Source organism: Mus caroli, chromosome X, assembly GCF_900094665.2.
Source record: "Mus caroli chromosome X, CAROLI_EIJ_v1.1, whole genome shotgun sequence".
Classification (NCBI taxonomy): Eukaryota; Metazoa; Chordata; class Mammalia; order Rodentia; family Muridae; genus Mus; species Mus caroli.
In genome coordinates this window covers 74,928,711-74,947,451 of record NC_034589.1, presented here as the reverse complement: position 1 = coordinate 74,947,451, position 18,741 = coordinate 74,928,711, and the positions used below count along the sequence as shown (strand labels likewise).

At 33.6% G+C, this 18,741-nt stretch overlaps 1 protein-coding gene across 1 annotated transcript in view; it reads left to right on the top strand.

Annotated features, from left to right (window-relative positions):
- Cfap47 (cilia and flagella associated protein 47) overlaps nucleotides 1–18,741 on the top strand; it is a 238,201-nt gene that overhangs the window by 88,645 nt on the left and 130,815 nt on the right. Inside the window, exons 31-33 of the mRNA XM_021153316.2 lie at nucleotides 2,189–2,270; nucleotides 3,567–3,689; nucleotides 8,453–8,645. Of these exons, the coding sequence (XP_021008975.2) occupies nucleotides 2,189–2,270; nucleotides 3,567–3,689; nucleotides 8,453–8,645 (398 nt within the window). The remainder of the gene's footprint in view (nucleotides 1–2,188; nucleotides 2,271–3,566; nucleotides 3,690–8,452; nucleotides 8,646–18,741) is intronic.

Below are 18,741 nucleotides of genomic sequence, written 5' to 3'. Positions count from 1 at the left end.
ATATATATATATATATATATATCTCCCTGGTGAGGCTATGCCAGTGCCTGGCAAATACAGAAGTGGATGCTCACAGTCATCTATTGGATGGAACACGGGGCCCCTAATGAAGGAGCTAGAGAAAGTACTCAAGGAGCTAAAGGGGTCTGCAACCCTATAGGAGGAGCAACAATATGAACTAACTAGTACCCCCACCCCCCAAGTTTGTGTCTCTCATTGCATATGTAGCAGAGGATGGCCTAATAGTCCATCAATGGGAAGAGAGGCCCTTGGTCTTGCAAAGATCATATGCCCCAGTACAGGGGAATCCCAGGGCCAGGAAGAGGGAGTGGGTGGGTTAGGGAGCAGGGCTGGGAGAGGGTATAGGGACTTTGGGAATAGCATTTGAAATGTTAATGAAGAAAATATCTAATAAAAAAAAAGAAGAAGAAAGAACCTATTTAGTGGTTATATGAGTCATGTTTAGAGATTAAGGTAGAATTTTAAAGATCTCACTGTTTGAAAACTTCTTAGAATTGATTAAATTGGTATATTTATTCTTATTCTTAAATACTCATTGTGAACTTAGAATGTGCAAGCAGTACATCTTTATAAAAATATAACTAAATATGTTATTAAATATAATTTTCTATATGGTAAAAATTAGACATAACATTTATTGGTAAGACATAAACATAATAACTGTGGAGTCATAAAATTGGGCCTTGAGAAATATTCAAAATGAAAAAACAAATGTGAATATTAGTATCAACAAATACATTAATCATCCTCAACTTTTACACAGCTATATTCTGCTGGACAATAGAGTACTCATCAAAAGTTATCTTCCTTCTTGAGAAGCTCACATTTAATTTGTCCCGTTTCATTAACTTGCAAATAGCCTTTGTTATAAATGATAACTTGCTTCTGAAATACTGCATTGCTTTAGTCACAAGGAACTATTCTAGTTTCTGCATATGTCTCTGAGTTGTCTTTTGTTTTAATCTGAAGATATTTCATAAGATTTGAATTTAATAGGAATATGTATACTGTAATTCTTATTTTGGCCTTAGGTTGCTCATTTCTGCTAATGAGTAGTGTTATAAAGGGAAAAAAAGACTTTATGTAACACTGTATTAATTTAATTTTGATGGACGTTTGTAGGCATAATATACATAAGGTAAGAAATGGCTGAAAAATCTCAAACAATAGATGTTGGGTGTTTGCTTCTTGTATTAGTGTAGACTAGTCAATAAACATATAGGATTGAAGAACTCTAGAACTCTGCTAACTACTTCAATTTCATGAGTCCCCTTCCTCACATTTCTATTATGATTCATGAGTAAGACTGTCAAGGTATTGATTTTCAGTGCCATCTTAAACTTTTCTTCCTGTCTTTTTCCTCCTCACTTCTCTATAACCACAGGAATAAACTGCTGAAGATATATCCTGTATTGAGCATTAGTTGTAGAGTTGTTCATTAATGCTGTTCTGCATAATGCTTCTATGTGTTCACTAAATGAGTTAAACACCCAGATCTTCACTAGAAAGCACTTTGCAACTTAATGTTCTTGATTTCTGCTTTCTGGTTCTATTCATAGGCATCCATATAAAAGAGAGCAGATTAAATTACTTTTGAAATTTTACTGTTGAAATAGTATGTGTATGTATTCACTTGTTGAATGTGGTCAATTATACATATGCATAATTTAAAATTTATTAGTTTTCACTATCACAAGTTTATACAATAAACTATTACATAGTATTCATTATGCCATTTGGAAAAATGATAGTTGATTAATAGTTTATATTACATACAGTTTTAGGCCTATCAGATGATAGTCATTCATTTGAATTAGATTACTAATGATCTCATAGGTTAATTTTTTTGTACTTAAGCATTTTTATAGATATTTTTGAAAGACTAGTTGTTAGGAAAATAATAAAATATTGCCTTGACCGAAAAGACACAAATCAAAAGTCACTACATATTTAGACAATGTATGAACATAGATAAGTGTGATTATAAACATTAAGTTCCTTCTTATTAATCACATTTTATAAAAGTAATATCATGTATAATTTCATTATTAAGAGATTTTAAATTAATTATTCAATTAACATAGCAAATACAACATTATTTAAATAATTTAACTGAAAGTCACATCAAATATTTATAATAATTCTATAATTTGGTGTTTTCTTTTAGTGCTCAAGGTGGATGCATTTCTCATGTGCTGCCAGAATTTTTGCTTGAACCAAAAGATTATATGAAGTGGCTGGAAATTACAGTAAGATAATTTCTAGGAATAATATATACAGACATTAAATTTATTAATATGTGGTCTTTTAAAAATGAGTCCAGTTTAGAAATTATATCTAAAATATCCTAAAGCTGAAGCCTGTCTTAACAGCTAGTGTGTGTGAATGTGTTTGTATATGTGTGTGTGTGTGTGTGTGTGTGTGTGTGTGTGTGTGTATGTGTGTGTGTCTGTGTCTGTATGTGTCTGTGTGTGAAAGGGTAAGGGCATTGATTAAAATTTTTATTAGATACCTATACAAAAATTAATTAATGGAATTCTTTTCTTGCAGGTTTATGTGTATTATATGCCTGTATGTATGTGTATATATATACATATATATATATATATATATATATATGTTTATGTGCATGTGTATGTGTACAAGTCTGTGTGTATATGAAATCTCATTTGTGTTCATGCATATGGAAGCCAGGGGGTGATGTGAATTCATTCTGTCTTATAGATTAAGACAGACTATCAGGCTTTTGTATTTGACGCTAGACAGAGATGATTCTTTTTTTTTTTCTACCTCGCCTTATTGCTTTAGTGGATCCCACTTGTCTGCCTTCTGGGAAGTAATACTAAAGGCAAGCCACTACTCTTACCCCACTTTAAGTGGGTCCTGGAAATTCAAACGCTATTCCTCATGCACACATTATATCTACTGAGGATGTACAAAGGAAAAATGCATAGGCCTATGAAATTTTATCTTTAAATATAAATTATTTTGTCTAGGAAATATTATTTAATTTTACAAAGACTTGATACTACCCTTTTTGTAGTATTAAGAGAGAGCAGAGACATTAAATAAGAAATGCATAGTTTTTTCAAAGTATGGAGTGTATTTTATGAAAACCTCTTGCTGACAGAATTATTTTTTTAGGTAAGTTATTTTTAGTTGTGGAAGTCCCTTATTTAACCATTTGACATGGTAAAAAGAATCAGGTACCTGTATGATGGTCTTATGTTGAGTTCTTGTGTGTTATTTAAAAGTGTGTGGATTTTCTGGACTCCATTCAGGTGAACTTTGTTTCTCTGTCCATCTCTTCTACTAGAGATGGCAATAAGAAATGTAGGAAGAAATATAAATGGATAACTTTTATCCCTTGCAATTCTCTGTGTGCACGGTTTCAATGCTTTCACAGAGTTAAACATCTTGATGAATGTATAAAAATTAACATCTGAATGTTTTATGAAAATGGAAAATTCTATATCATAATTAAATGTTGACACTAGTATTTGCTTCACATTTTCATTTATGCTGTTGTGTTTCATTTCTTAAAGACATCCACTAAAAGCACGGCTCTCTCCACACTTAAGGGAAACTATTCTGTTAATATAGATATGGATAATTTTGAAGCCTGGAGTAAGCGGGCATGGACAGATGTATTTCTTCAGATATACAAGGTAATATTTCCACTCTATTTTGCTGCTATTTTGTCATTATTCTTTATTCACACAAGTTGTGCAATAGTTTAGAAAATGATGCTATAAAGAAATTTAAAGCACATTGGTTCAAATAACATATGTTTTCCTTCTGTATGGAGATATAGGGAAGTGAATCATCTACAGCTGTGGTTGTTGTCTTCTCTCCTTAGTACTGGGCTTTCATGTATGGACCAGCCTTTCTGATTAAACATTCTTCTAAATTCAGTTAATATAAACTTTTCATATAATACTACTAATAATATTTTAAGTTAATAATATTGTATTCTTATAAAATAATACAGCTAGAAGATTTTTTACTACACTTAAGTAAAGCACCATATATACAGACATTATCCAGAATTGTAGTTGCAGGACCTACTCCTTTTTTAGCCCTGTTTCTACTCTGCTGAGATCCATTTTTTAGCTTTCAATTGCTTTCTTTTGTTATCCTGTTTCATGGCCACTATCAATGTAGTTCCCTATAGCAGTTTTTTTCATATTGTACTTTTGGGGTTTAATCAATATTTACTTAATTGTTTTCTATAAGATAAAATCAGACATATTCATTGATTTAAGGTGCATAAGCAGATTTTACAAATTCAGAGGAAGTTAGTTTATGAACTTTAGATGCTAAAGATTATAACTCATAGTATTTACAAAATCAAAATTTATATATTTGAGTTGTGTAAAATACTCCTAGTTATGTTTTTTTTTTCTATTTTACTTTTTATGGGTTTTTTTCCACATTCTTGAGATATGAATAGATTAGTTGTTACTAGAAGTGCTGTGCATTTAATCTTTATTTTAATAAAGTAGCCACCGTATTCTATATGGGAGTCTACCTGTCCCAAAATTGCAGATGTCAATATACTTTAAGTCCTTCAAGAAAATTTTTTCTCTATTGGGTACAAATACTTGAAAATTAATCTTATTGCTGCGATATTGGTAATTCCTACTTTACTTTGTCCTGTAAACAAATGTAATATTTGTATATTAGCTTCATGTCATCAGTTGCATAGCATCCTCTTTGCTTTACCAGGTACAGCCATAACTAAGACTGGAAGTAAATCTTCACTATATGTCATATTGGAACTTATTAGTTGTATTAGATGTATAGTAGTACCAGATAGTCACAACAAAGCAGTTTTGGTATATGTCACCTTTTCCAGAGATCCATTTAAATCACATTCAAGTCAGAAGTGGCCACAAGACTAGAATCTAGTGGCCATGGACCAATTCAGTACAGGAACACCTTTATTTGTAAATTCCCTTTGATTTTCTAGCCATGGAACACTCAAGAAATAAAGGCTCAATCAGTGCTAAAATTTGACACTGATGTATCAGTTCTTGGTTTAATATACCGTTTTCATCTGGAGTCTCAATTAACTTTTTTCTCTTATAGATTTACTTTTGTATCAGATATAATTATTAATTTACTTTTGTATCAGTGTTAAACCATCAGACATCCTTATATCTAAAAAAAAGTTTATAAGCTGGATGTTAATTCTTTCTGTACAGTTAATATAGGCAGAGATCTATTTAAACTATCTTAAAATATTTAGGTATTTTTGAAAATTTAATTATAAAAATTGTCTTCTCATTTATGTGCAAATGAAATTTAATACAAACAGTACTACTAACGAGAAACAGTAAGGCAAATATAACATCAGCATTCATATAGAACTAGAAGTGCACTTGGCAATGGTGTAATAAGTGTATGTCTGCATTAAGTATATGTGTATTAACTATATAGTGTATATAAGTATATATAAATATTTCATAATTTTTTCAGTGTTATTATGTGTAAAACTTCTATATGCTATTATTTTATATAGCCTAGTACTCTGTTCTAATCAAAGGCCAACTTTTTGATGGTTATTCATGAATCAGGCCTTTAACAAAAATGAGTGTAGGAAGGTTGTGAGTGTAGATTTCTGAAATTACCTACATTGAAGAATTTGCTGACAGATTTAACAGGACATGCTGTCCTCTATACTTTACATTTCATTCCATTAATTCATACTTTTGTGACTTCAATGTTAAACAATATTATCATTTTCATCAAAGTATGTTTGATTTGCATGAATTGAGGTCTTGCACTGTCTATATTCCTTTCATTTGTATAGATCTATGTATACTAGAATACTTAAAGAACTATCATTTTGTTGCAGAATGAAAATTGCAAGATATTTCAGTAGTGATAGTTTTAAAAATATCTCTAGAAATAGACCATGTATATTTTGACTCATTCTGTATTACTGTATACCACTATGATCCATGTGATCCTGTTTGTTAAATCTATGTACCTATTCAAGGTTCACTTGCAAAGCTTATTCCCTTTCTAAAGTAGAGGGGACATTTGATAGGTGAATTATAAAGTAGCTCAGATCACATCATCTATAGTCAAGTAACTCATTATTTGTTATTCCCCAGAAAGGGGTAGGAATCTGTTTACAATATTTTCATTTGCATTTTAAAGTATATGACATTTGAGATGGAGGAGATAAAGATCCAATACGTGTTATATTTCTATCACAGAAATTTAAAAACATGCTAATAGTTTCTAATTTATAAAGGAAAGAACTATTTGGTGCCACTCATATTTTTTAATTGAAGCTATTTGAGACATAAAGACATGAGAATCCTTTTTCTGTGGTTAATATTCCTGAATATAAAAGTATCTTAGATTGGATTGTTTTAGAAGCAGGCTCTGAGAAAAGTGTCAAAGAGTTTGTTTCAGAAATAGTTTCTCTTTGTGCTTCTTTGTCAGGAAACCATTCCCTTTAATGCCGGTTTTCAGGTGTCCACAGGAGAAATCTTTCAGAACCGGGAGGTGAACAGGGCAACTATGTCTCCAGGACATATGTCAGTCAGATTTTGTTCTCCATATCCAAGACATTAGAGAACTACCCATGAGTGTTATCAGAATATATCAGTGAATTTAAGTAGTATTGTATATAACATAAGTAGCTGAACTGACTCATTCATTTGTCATTCTATAACTGAATATGTTTATCCCTCAAATGCATAATAAAATGATAAATCTCAGATTGTTGCATCTAGAATCTATTTCAATTTCACAGTGAAGTGCAATTCTGAATACCTCTCTGCTATATTTCTCTACTTATCAGAGATAGTGAACATGTAGTGAATGAGGCTGTGACATTTTATACTGTAATTAACAGCATGAGAGAAAAGTATGTTGAATTAGAAATACACTTTTGTATTGTTTACTTCCTTAAATACACATATGCCAGGCATAGTGGCACAGACCTATATTCTCAGTTCAGGAGGTAGAGGCATGAAAATCAGGACTGCAAGGCAGGCCTTATATACATAGCCAGTTGTGGGCCAGTTTGAGAAACATGAGACCCCATCAACGACTAACAAAATATCAAAATGTGTGTTATAAAGGGTAATGTTGACTGTCAAATTGATGCAGAGGACTTTTAGTCTAGCAACATGGCTGCACAGGTTTGTGTGATCCAGGTAGAATGCAGACATGCCACATATCATTAATCCCTCTGGCTGGACTACAGACATGCCCTTAGTACACACCTTTAATCCTAAACAATGACATTTAATTGAGGGACAGATAATGTGATGAACCAGTGAAAGATTGGACAAAATAGATACATCCTACTATATAGAAAACAGCTGATTAAGAACAGAGCAGAGAATGCAGTGAGTCAGTTCTCTTGAATTCAGTTGTGTTGAATCCAGTTAGTGTAAAGTCAGTTGGGAGTCAGTACAGTGAATTGTATGCAGTGCAGTTGAGTTCTTTCCTGAGTACATGTTGTTCAGTGCAGGGCAGCAGAAGCAGTGAGTTTATTTAGCAGTAAGACTCTGAGAAAACAGTTACTTCTGGCAAATAAAAGTTACATTTACAACAGAATCTGGAAGAAAACCTTTGGATATATCTTTGAGAGAATATTTAGATTAGGCAAATTAAGCTGAGAAGTTTCCTCCAAATAAAGGCAATACCATTCCATGGGTTAGGGTTCAAAAGGGAATAAAACAAAAGCAATTTGAGTACCAGCATTCATCTGTGTCTGCTTCCTGGCTGTGGTTGCAATGTGAAGAGTTACATCATGTTTCCGCTACAACGACTTCTTAACTGTAAAACTGAGCCAATATGAAGCCCTTTTCCTTAAATTGCTCTTTTCACATATTTTGTTATAGTAACAAAAAAGTAACTAATGCAGATTTGTAAAATTCTTGACACTCAAAAATTTAAGTTTTGTGAACTGTAAGAATAGGAAAATCATGCCAAATTTACTTTTTTTTTCCTTTTTCGAGACAGGGTTTCTCTGTATAGTTCTGTTTGTCCTGGAACTCACTCTGTAGACTAGGCTGTCCTGTAACTCAGAGATCCACCTGCCTCTGCCTGCAAAGTGCTGGGATTAAAGGCGTGTGCCACCATTGCCTGGTCCAAATTTACTTTTTGATGAATTGATATTCTCACAGATATGTTGTCAAGTATAGCTTTTTTTTTAATTAGAAAGCATATTATCATAAATTGTATAGTTAGGAACTCCATATAAATGGTATGCAAACAAAAAGCTGAAGATTAAACATTTGCCATTAGTGGCATATCTCTCATCTTTTCTTTTATTCCTGAGTGGGTACATTAAACCAGAAATACTAATGTCTTTCATTACTAATGTACCTAGGTTTATTAACTTTTCAAACATGATTTTATTTTCATCTGATTCTATTAACTATTTTTTTTTAAATTCCAGGTTACGATTCTATCTCGGGTGACCCCACATTGCTCCAGTTCTATGCCACTCTTGCATGGGGAGGATAAATCAAAAATCAGCCCTTGTTTTGCATCCAGCAACATATATTCAGATTCTGAAAGGATTCTACTTAGTTGGTTGAATACAAACTATGAAAGCCAACGAACTAGTATATGGAAAAATAATAAAAGTGGTATGATTATTTTCATTAAACAGTTCTAAGTTATAATGAATAATATGAAAACACTCAGAATCTGTGGATTCTAGACCACTTACATAATTTATTCTGTGTTGTATGAGAGAGAGAGAGAGAGACAGAGAGACAGAGAGACAGAGAGAGAGAGAGAGAGAGAGAAAGAAAGAGAGAGAGAGAGAGAAAGAGAGAGAGAGCTAGTGCAATTCATAGTCTTCAAGGTGAGATTGTAAAAAAATCTATTTAGTATATGTTGGAGGAGAAAAATGAACTGCATTTGCAGATGTTTGGAAATTTGAATATTAATGACAACCCCTAATGTGTTGCTAGTATTTTCAGCTGAGTAAATATTATGAGGCTTATGTTTCATGAATTAGTTAGTGAATAGATCATGCTAGGCTCATGTACCTTTTTCCCAGTACACAGCTACATTAAATTCTAAACCAAGAGCCTGAAATTTCTTTTATAAAATTCTAATTGGTAATAATATAACTGTACATTTTCCTTCACCCCCTAAACACTGGCTTTATTGAGCATAGTTTTCATGGAACTGTGTTTTTAGTTTTAAGTTAATTCCTTTTCTCTGAGAACATGCAGAATCTTTTGTGCTCAGAGAAGACTTTTGCTAATGCTCAACTATTGGAAGTTCAAGCCAATCCCGAGAACTAAGCAGACTGTGGAGTTTGGCTTTCATTATGATTTTGAATTGATTTTGCACTTAGCTTCAAGTCATTATTGCCTAATATTTTTTTTTTCTAAACCAGCACCACGTTAAGTCTGGATCTCGCCTAGTCTTTGTGTTGGAATATAATTTTCCCAGCCTAACATGTATCTGTTTACCTAGCTCGCCCCCCCCCCACTCCCATGTAGACTATGGGCTTCCTTAAAAGTACAATCTCTTCTTTAAAATTAATTCTTTTATTGTTTGTGATTATACTATAATTATACCATTTGTCTTTCCCTCCCTTCTTTCCTAACCTTCCCAAATACTCCTCCATGCTTTCTTTCAAATTCTTGATTTCTTTTATTTTCATTGTTTACAGATATTTGTATGTGGGAGTATGTGTATGTTTGTGTGTTCATGAATACATAAGTACAACCTGCTTAGTCTGTATAATGTTACCAGCATATAAGCTTTCAGGAGTAACCATTTGGTATTAATCAATAAATGTGCTGTTTCCTGAGGAACACATTTTCTCCCAGTATCATCATTCCTCAGTTCACTGTGTAGAATGGAGATCTCCTGGACTTTTCCCCATCTACTTTGGGATGTCTGTTGTCCTTGTTTAGCTCCAAGTTGGGCAGTCATGTTGGTGAGATTTTATGAGTTTAACTTCTGCCATTACTAGGAGACAGTCTCACTCTAAACTCCCTGTTCCTCCGTACCTTACAGTCTTTCTACCCCTCTAATACAGTATTTCCTGAGACTTGGCTTCAGGAGTTGTTTAATTTTATGTGACTATTTGGACTGAGCTTTACAATTCTACATTTTGATGTTGTGTTTTTGTTTGGTAATCTTCTCAGTATATTACAATCAAAAGTTTATTTAGTGAGGACTCCATTTGTCAGCCTAGATGACAAAATCATATTTAAAATCTATATGTTTATTCATGCACAGACATATGTATTATAGTTTTTTGATACATACTTAATAAAAGTCCCTAAGATGTTTTCAGACATCCTTATTCTTATTTTATCTTCTAAGGACTTCTCAGATTTCTTTCTTCAGTGACATAAAGTTCTTGTCATACAGATCTTACACTTGTTTGGTCAGAGTCACACCAAAATACTTTATATTGTTTGTGAAGGGTATTGTTTCCCTAATTTCATTCTCAGGAAGCCAGAAATTCAACTCCTAAACCTCATAAACAACTTCAGCAAATTGGCTGGATATAAAATTAATTAAAACAAATCAGTAGCCTTCCTCTACTCAAAGGATAAATAGTCTCAGAAGATAGAAAGATCTCCCATGCTCGTGAACTGCAGCATTAATATAGGAAAAATGGCCATATTGTTGAAAGCAATCTATAGATTCAATGCACAACTCAATTCTTCATAGAGTTAGAAAGAGCAATTTGCAATTCTTTTTAGAATAACAAAGAACCTAAGATATTGAAAACTAATCTTATTCATTTTTTCAGAGGAAGGAAAGTTTTCATCTTGAATTAGGTGATTTCTGCTGTTTTCTTGTTGGGTAGATTTCATTTTACGTTTGATTTAGATATATATCTTTTTATTTTAAAGTAGCTTATATTACTGATATTGTAATTGAATCAGCTTTCTTGGTTTATATCCACTGGCATGGTGAAACCACGTGAGTGATTTTTTTACATCTTAAATTTTTATTTATTATTTTATTATGACATAAATGTATACAATGCATTTCAATCATATTCAGGCCCAGCATTTCAATCAAACTCTTCCAAGATCTCCCATGCTGCCCTCCCATCTTCATCTCCTTACTTTTTTATTCAGAATATGTATATATATATATATATATATATATATATATATATATATATATATACATACTCTGTGTATGTGTGTGTGTATGAATGTATTTTCTTTTTTTAATTTCTTTTTTAATTAGGTATTTTCTTCATTTACATTTCAAATGCTATCCCAAAAGTCCCCCAGAATCTCCTGCCCCACAACCCTACCCACCGACTCCCACTTCTTGGCCCTGGTGTTCCCTCGTACTGAGGCATACAAAGTTTGCAAGACCAAGGGGCCTCTCTTCCCATTGATGGCGGACTTTCAATCCCACGAACAATGGAGGAGTGTTCCTCTTTCTCTACATCCTCCCCAGCATCTGCTGTCAACGGAACTTTTTATCTTAGCCATTCTGACTGGTGTGTGGTAGAATCTCAGGGTTGTTTTGATTTGCATTTCCCTGATGATTAAGGATGCTGAACATTTTTTCAGGTGCTTCTCAGCCATTTGGTATTCCTCAGGTGAGAATTTTTTGTTTAGCTCTGAGCCCCATTTTTTAATGGGGTGATTTGATTTTCTGGAGTACACCTTCTTGACTTCTTTATATATATTGGATAGTAGTCCCCTATCTGATTTAGGATTGGTAAAGATCCTTTCCTAGTCTGTTGGTGACCTTTTTGTCTTATTGATGGTGTCTTTTGCCTTACAGAAGTTTGTAATTTTATGAGGTCCCATTTGTCAATTCTCGATCTTACAGTACAAGCCATTGCTGTTCTATTTAGGAATTTTTCCCCTGTTCCCATATCTTGGAGGATTTTCCCCACTTTCTCTTCTATAAGTTTCACTGTCTCTGGTTTTAGTACAAGGAGATAGGAATGGATCTATTTGCATTCTTCTACATGATAACAGCCAGTTGTGCCAGAACCATTTGTTGAAAATGCTGTCTTTTATTCCCTGGATGGTTTTAGCACCCTTGTCAAAGATCAAGTGGCCATAGGTGTGTGGGTTCATTTCTGCGTCTTCAATTATGTTCCATTGGTCTACTTGTCTGTTGCTATACCAAAACCATGCAGTTTTCATCACAATTGCTCTGTAGTACAGCTTTAGGTCAGGCATGGTGATTCCACCAGAGGTTTTTTTTATCATTGAGAAGAGTTTTTGCTATCCTAGGTTTTTTGTAATTCCAGATGAATTTGCAGATTGCTCTTTCTAATTCGTTGAAGAATTGAGTTGGAATTTTGATGGGGTTTGCATTGAATCTGTAGATTGCTTTTGGTTTCCCCTCCAAAAACTCCATATTCCCTCCTCCCTTTCCACACTCACCAATCCACTCATACCTACTTCTTGACCCTGGCATTCCCCTACACTGGGGCATAGAGTGTTCATACGACTAAGGACCTCTCCTCCCATTTATGAATATATGATGAATATCATATATTCTACATAATATATATAATATATACTATATATTTTAATATATATATATTTAAATTATAGTCTATTATTTTATATATCATACACTGTACTCTATAATTTATATTGTACATAGTTATATTATTTTATATATGATACATTTTATATAGTGTATGTAGTGTATATATAATATATAATTTATATTGTAATATATATGTATAATGCATATATAATGTATATGTGTACTATACATATAATATGGTATATAATGTTTATTTATTATCTATAATCTATGCTTTATATTAATATAGAATTATATACAAATAAAATATATTAAAGGTAATATATGGTATATGACACATGATATATAATATATGATATAGTATAACATATTATATATGTATGTATATATAAAATATGTATTAGTGCATAGTATTTATGTATTTATGTGGTGTGCATCTTCATAATGTTCCATGATATTTAGGAATGAAAATGGAGTTCTAATTCAATAAAGTGGATGACTTGACTTGGAAATTTATTCAAAAGCACATAGCAATGGAAAAATTAATATATATATATATTAAATTTATTTTGAGAGTTATTTATTTTATGTTATATATTTTATATATAATTCATGAATGTTCACCTGTATGCATCTATATGGATCATGTGCAAACCTAGTGCCCATGAAGATCAGAAGTTTCCATTGGATCTTGTGGAACTATAGTTAAAATAAGTTGTGTATCACACTGTGGGTGCTGCTAAATGATCCCATGTCCTCTAGAAGAAAAACAAACCTTTTAACAACTGAGCTATTTCCCTAGCTTCAAGAGCATATAGGTTTTGGTTTTGCATTAATTACATGCCTTGAATATATAAATTCATAGTAAAAAGTATCAAATTCATTTATTTCAAGTCTGGCAAGATGGAAGAAATATAATAGGGAAACTCATTGATATCAGAATTTCCCAACCATTGATTAAAATAAAATTAGTTAGATTGCTTCATTGTACAATTCAGTTGCATAATAAAATGTTTTAAGAAATAACTAGAGCAGATATGTTGAATATTCTCAGTAGAAATCGATGATAAATATTTGAAGTGTTGACTATGCTAGTTACTTGTATTATATCCAAGTTTTCAAAATTCATACCATACCTCATATACTTGTACATTTTTTCTGATAGTTAAGATAATATGAATTTTTATAATAGCAATAATTTTATAATATAAATATACTTAGTAATAATTAGGTGAATAATAAAATGGTTAAAATTTTGTCACATGTTTTATTCACACTAAAACTGATAAAGTGTTCTTGAAATCTAAAATAGAATTAATTTACAAATTCTAATATTCATTAAAATAAATGTATTTATATTTTGTTGCATTGAATGATTTAATGTTATACCAACTTTTTTTTTTCTTTATTTGGATGAGAGGGTGCTGCAGGTTCTAGATTGGATTTCTCTGTATAGTCCTGGCTGCCTTGTAACTCCCTTTGTAGACCAGGCTGGCCTCAAACTCTGAGACCCACCACATGTGCCTACTGAATGTTGGGATTAAAGGCATGCACCACCACTACCACCTGGGTTTATTTCAATTTTAAGATATATATTTGAAGGAATGTACTGTCAAACTGGATGAAAATAGAAACTCAAAGTCAATTTTAATTTAAAGGTGCCTAGTAGCATTTGAAACACTTTATTTCTGAGAACTGAAGACTAGATAAAGCTGTTGATTCCCTGAAGATTTTGTTAAGCTACTTTTGTATTATAATAAATACTGGATAATATCTAATATTTCTGTTTCTAATAACCTTTCTTCTGATGCCAGCATTGCTCATTCAACTTAGCTGCCTTTTTAAAAAATAAAACCTTAGAATACAGAAGAAAGAATAACCTATATCAAAAGAGCTATCATAAAAGCAGAAGAAATCTTTGATATACCTAAGCCTGATGTAAACTGTAGTGACATTTTCTCAGCAGCCTTTGACATAAAAGACAATGTACAGGCATGGAATCAGAGTAGAGAAAGTTTTATTAAAGTTTGTTTCACCTCTTTTCAACATTGTCCTAGAAAGCACTTCCTCTTTTTCTTACCAAAAGCCATACTTGTTCAGCAATGGTCCATGCTTGCTGGTCTTTGACAAGTTATTTTTGTAGCAAGACAGTTCTAATATTGTGATGGATTAGACTAATGAACAAAACTGTATTAGTACTAGTGTTTTCTGCAGGTACAAGAAAATAGCCAGGGGTTTGGGGGAATTAAAATAGCAAAAGCTAGATAGTTTGGTTTTCTTTAAACTCCCCTGAATGCTCTAATTGTAGGGTAAATTTAGGTTGGACCAGGAAGAAATGATATAATAACCTGTATATACTCTTTTTTTAAATGCAACTTAAAACTGGTTAGAAGTAGTGTTGTTAGGTATCTAGTAAAAGTCACATATATACCTGCAAGAAAGCATGAAGCTCCCAGAGACCACAGTTGAATATCTGGTGAGGAAAAGATCAGAACTAAGTTTAAATGTAGAATATAGGAAAGATGCCAAGAGGGCAAGATTCTGTCTATGAATGGACCCATCTTACCAAAATCCAAATTCATTTGTCTGAAGGGAGAGAGCTTAAACTGGGAATCCCCAGGAAGAAATTCCCTTTTCAAAAATAATCTCTAGGGAAATTCTTCCTCAGGATCACCATGAAAGGCATCCAAAGGCCTATAGCATTGTGATTCCTATGGAGGAGCAGGCTATATCTCCACTTGGCACAGAAATCTTCACTAGTTGTTTTTGTTGTTGTTGTACTGTCTTGGTAGGCATCAACAAGTAACTTTGAAAAATCATTGAGTTTTGCACCATGCTTTCAGAGAGCTATAAAGACAGTGCAGCATGTGGAAGGGTTAGAGTGCTTGCAAGGAGGACTTGAGAAGTCACTGTATGAACCTGAAGACGAATCCTTGATTACAACTGAGCTCATATTTATGAGCCGGGTGTGATGGTGCATGCCTTTAATCCCAGCACTCAGGAGGCAGAGGCAGGCAGATTTCTGAGTTCGAGGCCAGTCTGGTCTACAAAGTGAGTTCCAGGATAGCCAGGGCTATACAGAGAAACCCTGTCTCAAAAAACTAAAAAAACCAAAAAAAAAAAAAAAAAAAAAAAAAGATCGCCTGAGTCTCAGAAGAATCTTGACCATTACACTTTTGAAATGTATTACATGTTAAAGAATGTGGTTATTTTGATGGTGGACTAAATGCATTTTGCATTATAAGACAGTTATGTAACTATAGAGTCAAAATGTAGAAGATAACAGCTCATAAGTGATTATGATTAGCTGTCATGTTGACAAGAGATAGGGAGGGTATCTCTGATCTTAACTTTATTCTGCTTGATTCAAGTAATAGTATATTAGAAAAAACTATGGGGAATCTGTAAGTTGGTATTTTTTTCAAAGTTTGAAAATGAAAAATCTATTAACAATAGCAACAAGTTCTGTCTAATCTCTTCACCACCAAATTTTGGATATCTTTTCAGATATATGGTTGATACTCAGATACTTAACTTTTTTCCATTTTTAGTATAGTAATCCCTTTGTAATTTGAGAGTTCTTTTATTATTTTGTTAAAACCATAGAATTACAAGGAATAGCATGGCTTTTTAGCCTTAGTACTCTTACATGTTGTTCATTATTGGTCAAACATTTGAACAAAGCATATAGAATGATATGGTGACATAAGTCTGAAAGCTCAGTACTTCAACAGTAGAGGCAGTCTTATGAGACTTCATAGATAGTCCAAAGCTGCCCTGGGACATATACATGAGGCTCTTTCTAAAAAGTTGGAAGGAAGGAAGGGAGGGAAGGAGGGAGAATGAGAGGAGAATGGAGGGAGCAATTCCAAATATGAGCTTTCTGCTTTATTAACACTTAAAACAGTGTTTTTCATACTGATTCATATAGAAATAACACTCAACTTACAAAGAGAAGGGTGTCTGCCATAGTTGACTAAATCATTTAATGTAACTAAAATAATTCTATAATCAGAGATAGTCCCATAGCCTGTGTACTCTTACCTTTAACTGTGAATGTGTCACATTGCCAAAGATAACGGTCATACCTAGTATTCATGAAAATCATATTTTTTTATTGTTTTTAATAAACATTTTCTTTATATACTTTTCAAATGCTATCCCGAAAGTTCCCTATACCCTCCCTCTGGCCTGCTCCCCTACCCACCCACTCCCGCTTCTTGGCCCTGGCTTTCCCCTGTACTGGGGCATATAAAGTTTGCAATACCAAGGGGCCTCTCTTCCCCGTGATGGCCGACTAGGCCATCTTCTGTTACAAATGCAGCTAGAGATATGAGCTCTGGGGGTACTGGTTAGTTCATATTGTTGTTCCACCTATAGGGTTGCAGACCCCTTCAGCTCCTTGACTGCTTTCTCTAGCTTCTCCATTGGGGGCCCTGTGTTCCATCTTATAGATGACTGTGAGCATCCACTTCTGTATTTGCCGGGCACTGGCATAACCTCATAAGAGACAGCTAAAACAGGGTCCCTTCAGCAAAATCTTTCTGGCATTGAGCATTAGTGTCTAAGTTTTGTGGCTGATTATGGGATAGATCCCCAGGTGGGTTAGTCTCTGGATAGTCCATCCTTTCGTCTGAGCTCCAAACTTTGTCTCTGTAACTCCTTTCATGGGCATTTTGTTTCCTATTCTAAGGATGAATGAAGTATCCACCCACTGGTCTTCCCTCTTCTTGATTTTCTTGTGTTTTGCAAATTGTATCTTGGGTCGTCTATATTTCTGGGCTGATCAGTGAGAGCATATCTAATGACATTTTTTTGTGATTGGGTTATCTCACTAAGGATGATATCCTCCAGGTACATCCATTTGTCCAAGAATTTCATATATCCATAGTTTTTAATTGCTGAGTAGTACTCCATTATGTAAATGTACCACATTTTCTGCATCCATTCTTCTGTTAAGGGATATCTGGGTTCTTTCCAGCTTCTGCCTATTATAAATAAGGCTGCTATGAACATAGTAGTCCATGTATTCTTATTACCAGTTGGAACATCTTCTGGGTATATGCCCAGGAGAGTTATTGCTGGATCTTCTGGTAGTATTATGTCCAAATCTGAGGAACCTCCAGAGTGATTTCCGGAGTAGTTGTACAAGCTTGCAATCCCACCAACAATGGAAGAGTGCTCCTCTTTCTCCACATCCTTGCCAGCATCTGCCGTCTCCTGAATTTTTGATCTTAGATATTCTGTCTGCTGTGATGTTGAATCTCAGGGTTGTTTTGATTTGCATTTCCCTGATGATTAAGGATGTTGAACATTTTTCAGGTGCTTCTCAGCCTCTGTTGAGAATTCTTTGTTTATCTCTGAGCCCCATTTTTTAATGGGGTTATTTGAATTTCTGGAGTCCAGCTTCTTGAGCTCTTTGTATATATTGTATATTAGTCCCCTATCAGATTTAGGATTGGCAAAAATCCTTTCCCAATCTGTTGGTGGCCTTTTTGTCTTATTGACAGTGTCTTTTGCCTTTACAATTTTTATGAGGTCCCATTTGTCCATTCTTGGTCTTACAGCGCAAGCCATTGCTGTTCTGTTTAGGAAGTTTTCCCCTGTGCCCATATCTTCTAGACTTTTCCCCTACTTTCTCCTCTATTAATTTCAGTGTCTCTTGTCTTATGTGGAGGTGTTTGATCCACTTAGACTTGAGCTTTGTACAAGGAGATAAGAATGGATCAATTCTCATTCTTGTACATGGTAACCGCCAGTTGTGCCAGCACCATTTGTTGAAAATGCTGTCTTTTTTTTCCACTGGATGGTTATAGCTCCCTTGTCAAAGATTAAGTGACCATAGCTGTGTGGATTCATTTCTGGGTCTTCAATTCTATTCCATTGATTTACCTGTCTGTCACTGTACCAGTATCATGCATTTTTTATCACAATTGCTCTGTAGTACAGCTTAATATCAGGCATGGTGCTTCCACCAGAGGTTCTTTTATTGTTGAGAATAGTTTTTACTATCCTAAGTTTTTTATTTTTCCAGATGAATTTGCAAATTGCCCTTTCTATCTCAGTAAAGAATTGAGTTGGAATTTTGATTGGGATTACATTGATTCTATAGATTGCTTTCAGCAGGATAGCCATTTTTACTCTATTAATCATGCGAATCCATGAGCTTGGGAGATCTTTCCATCTTCTGAGATCTTCTTTAATTTCTTTCTTCAGAGACTTGAAGTT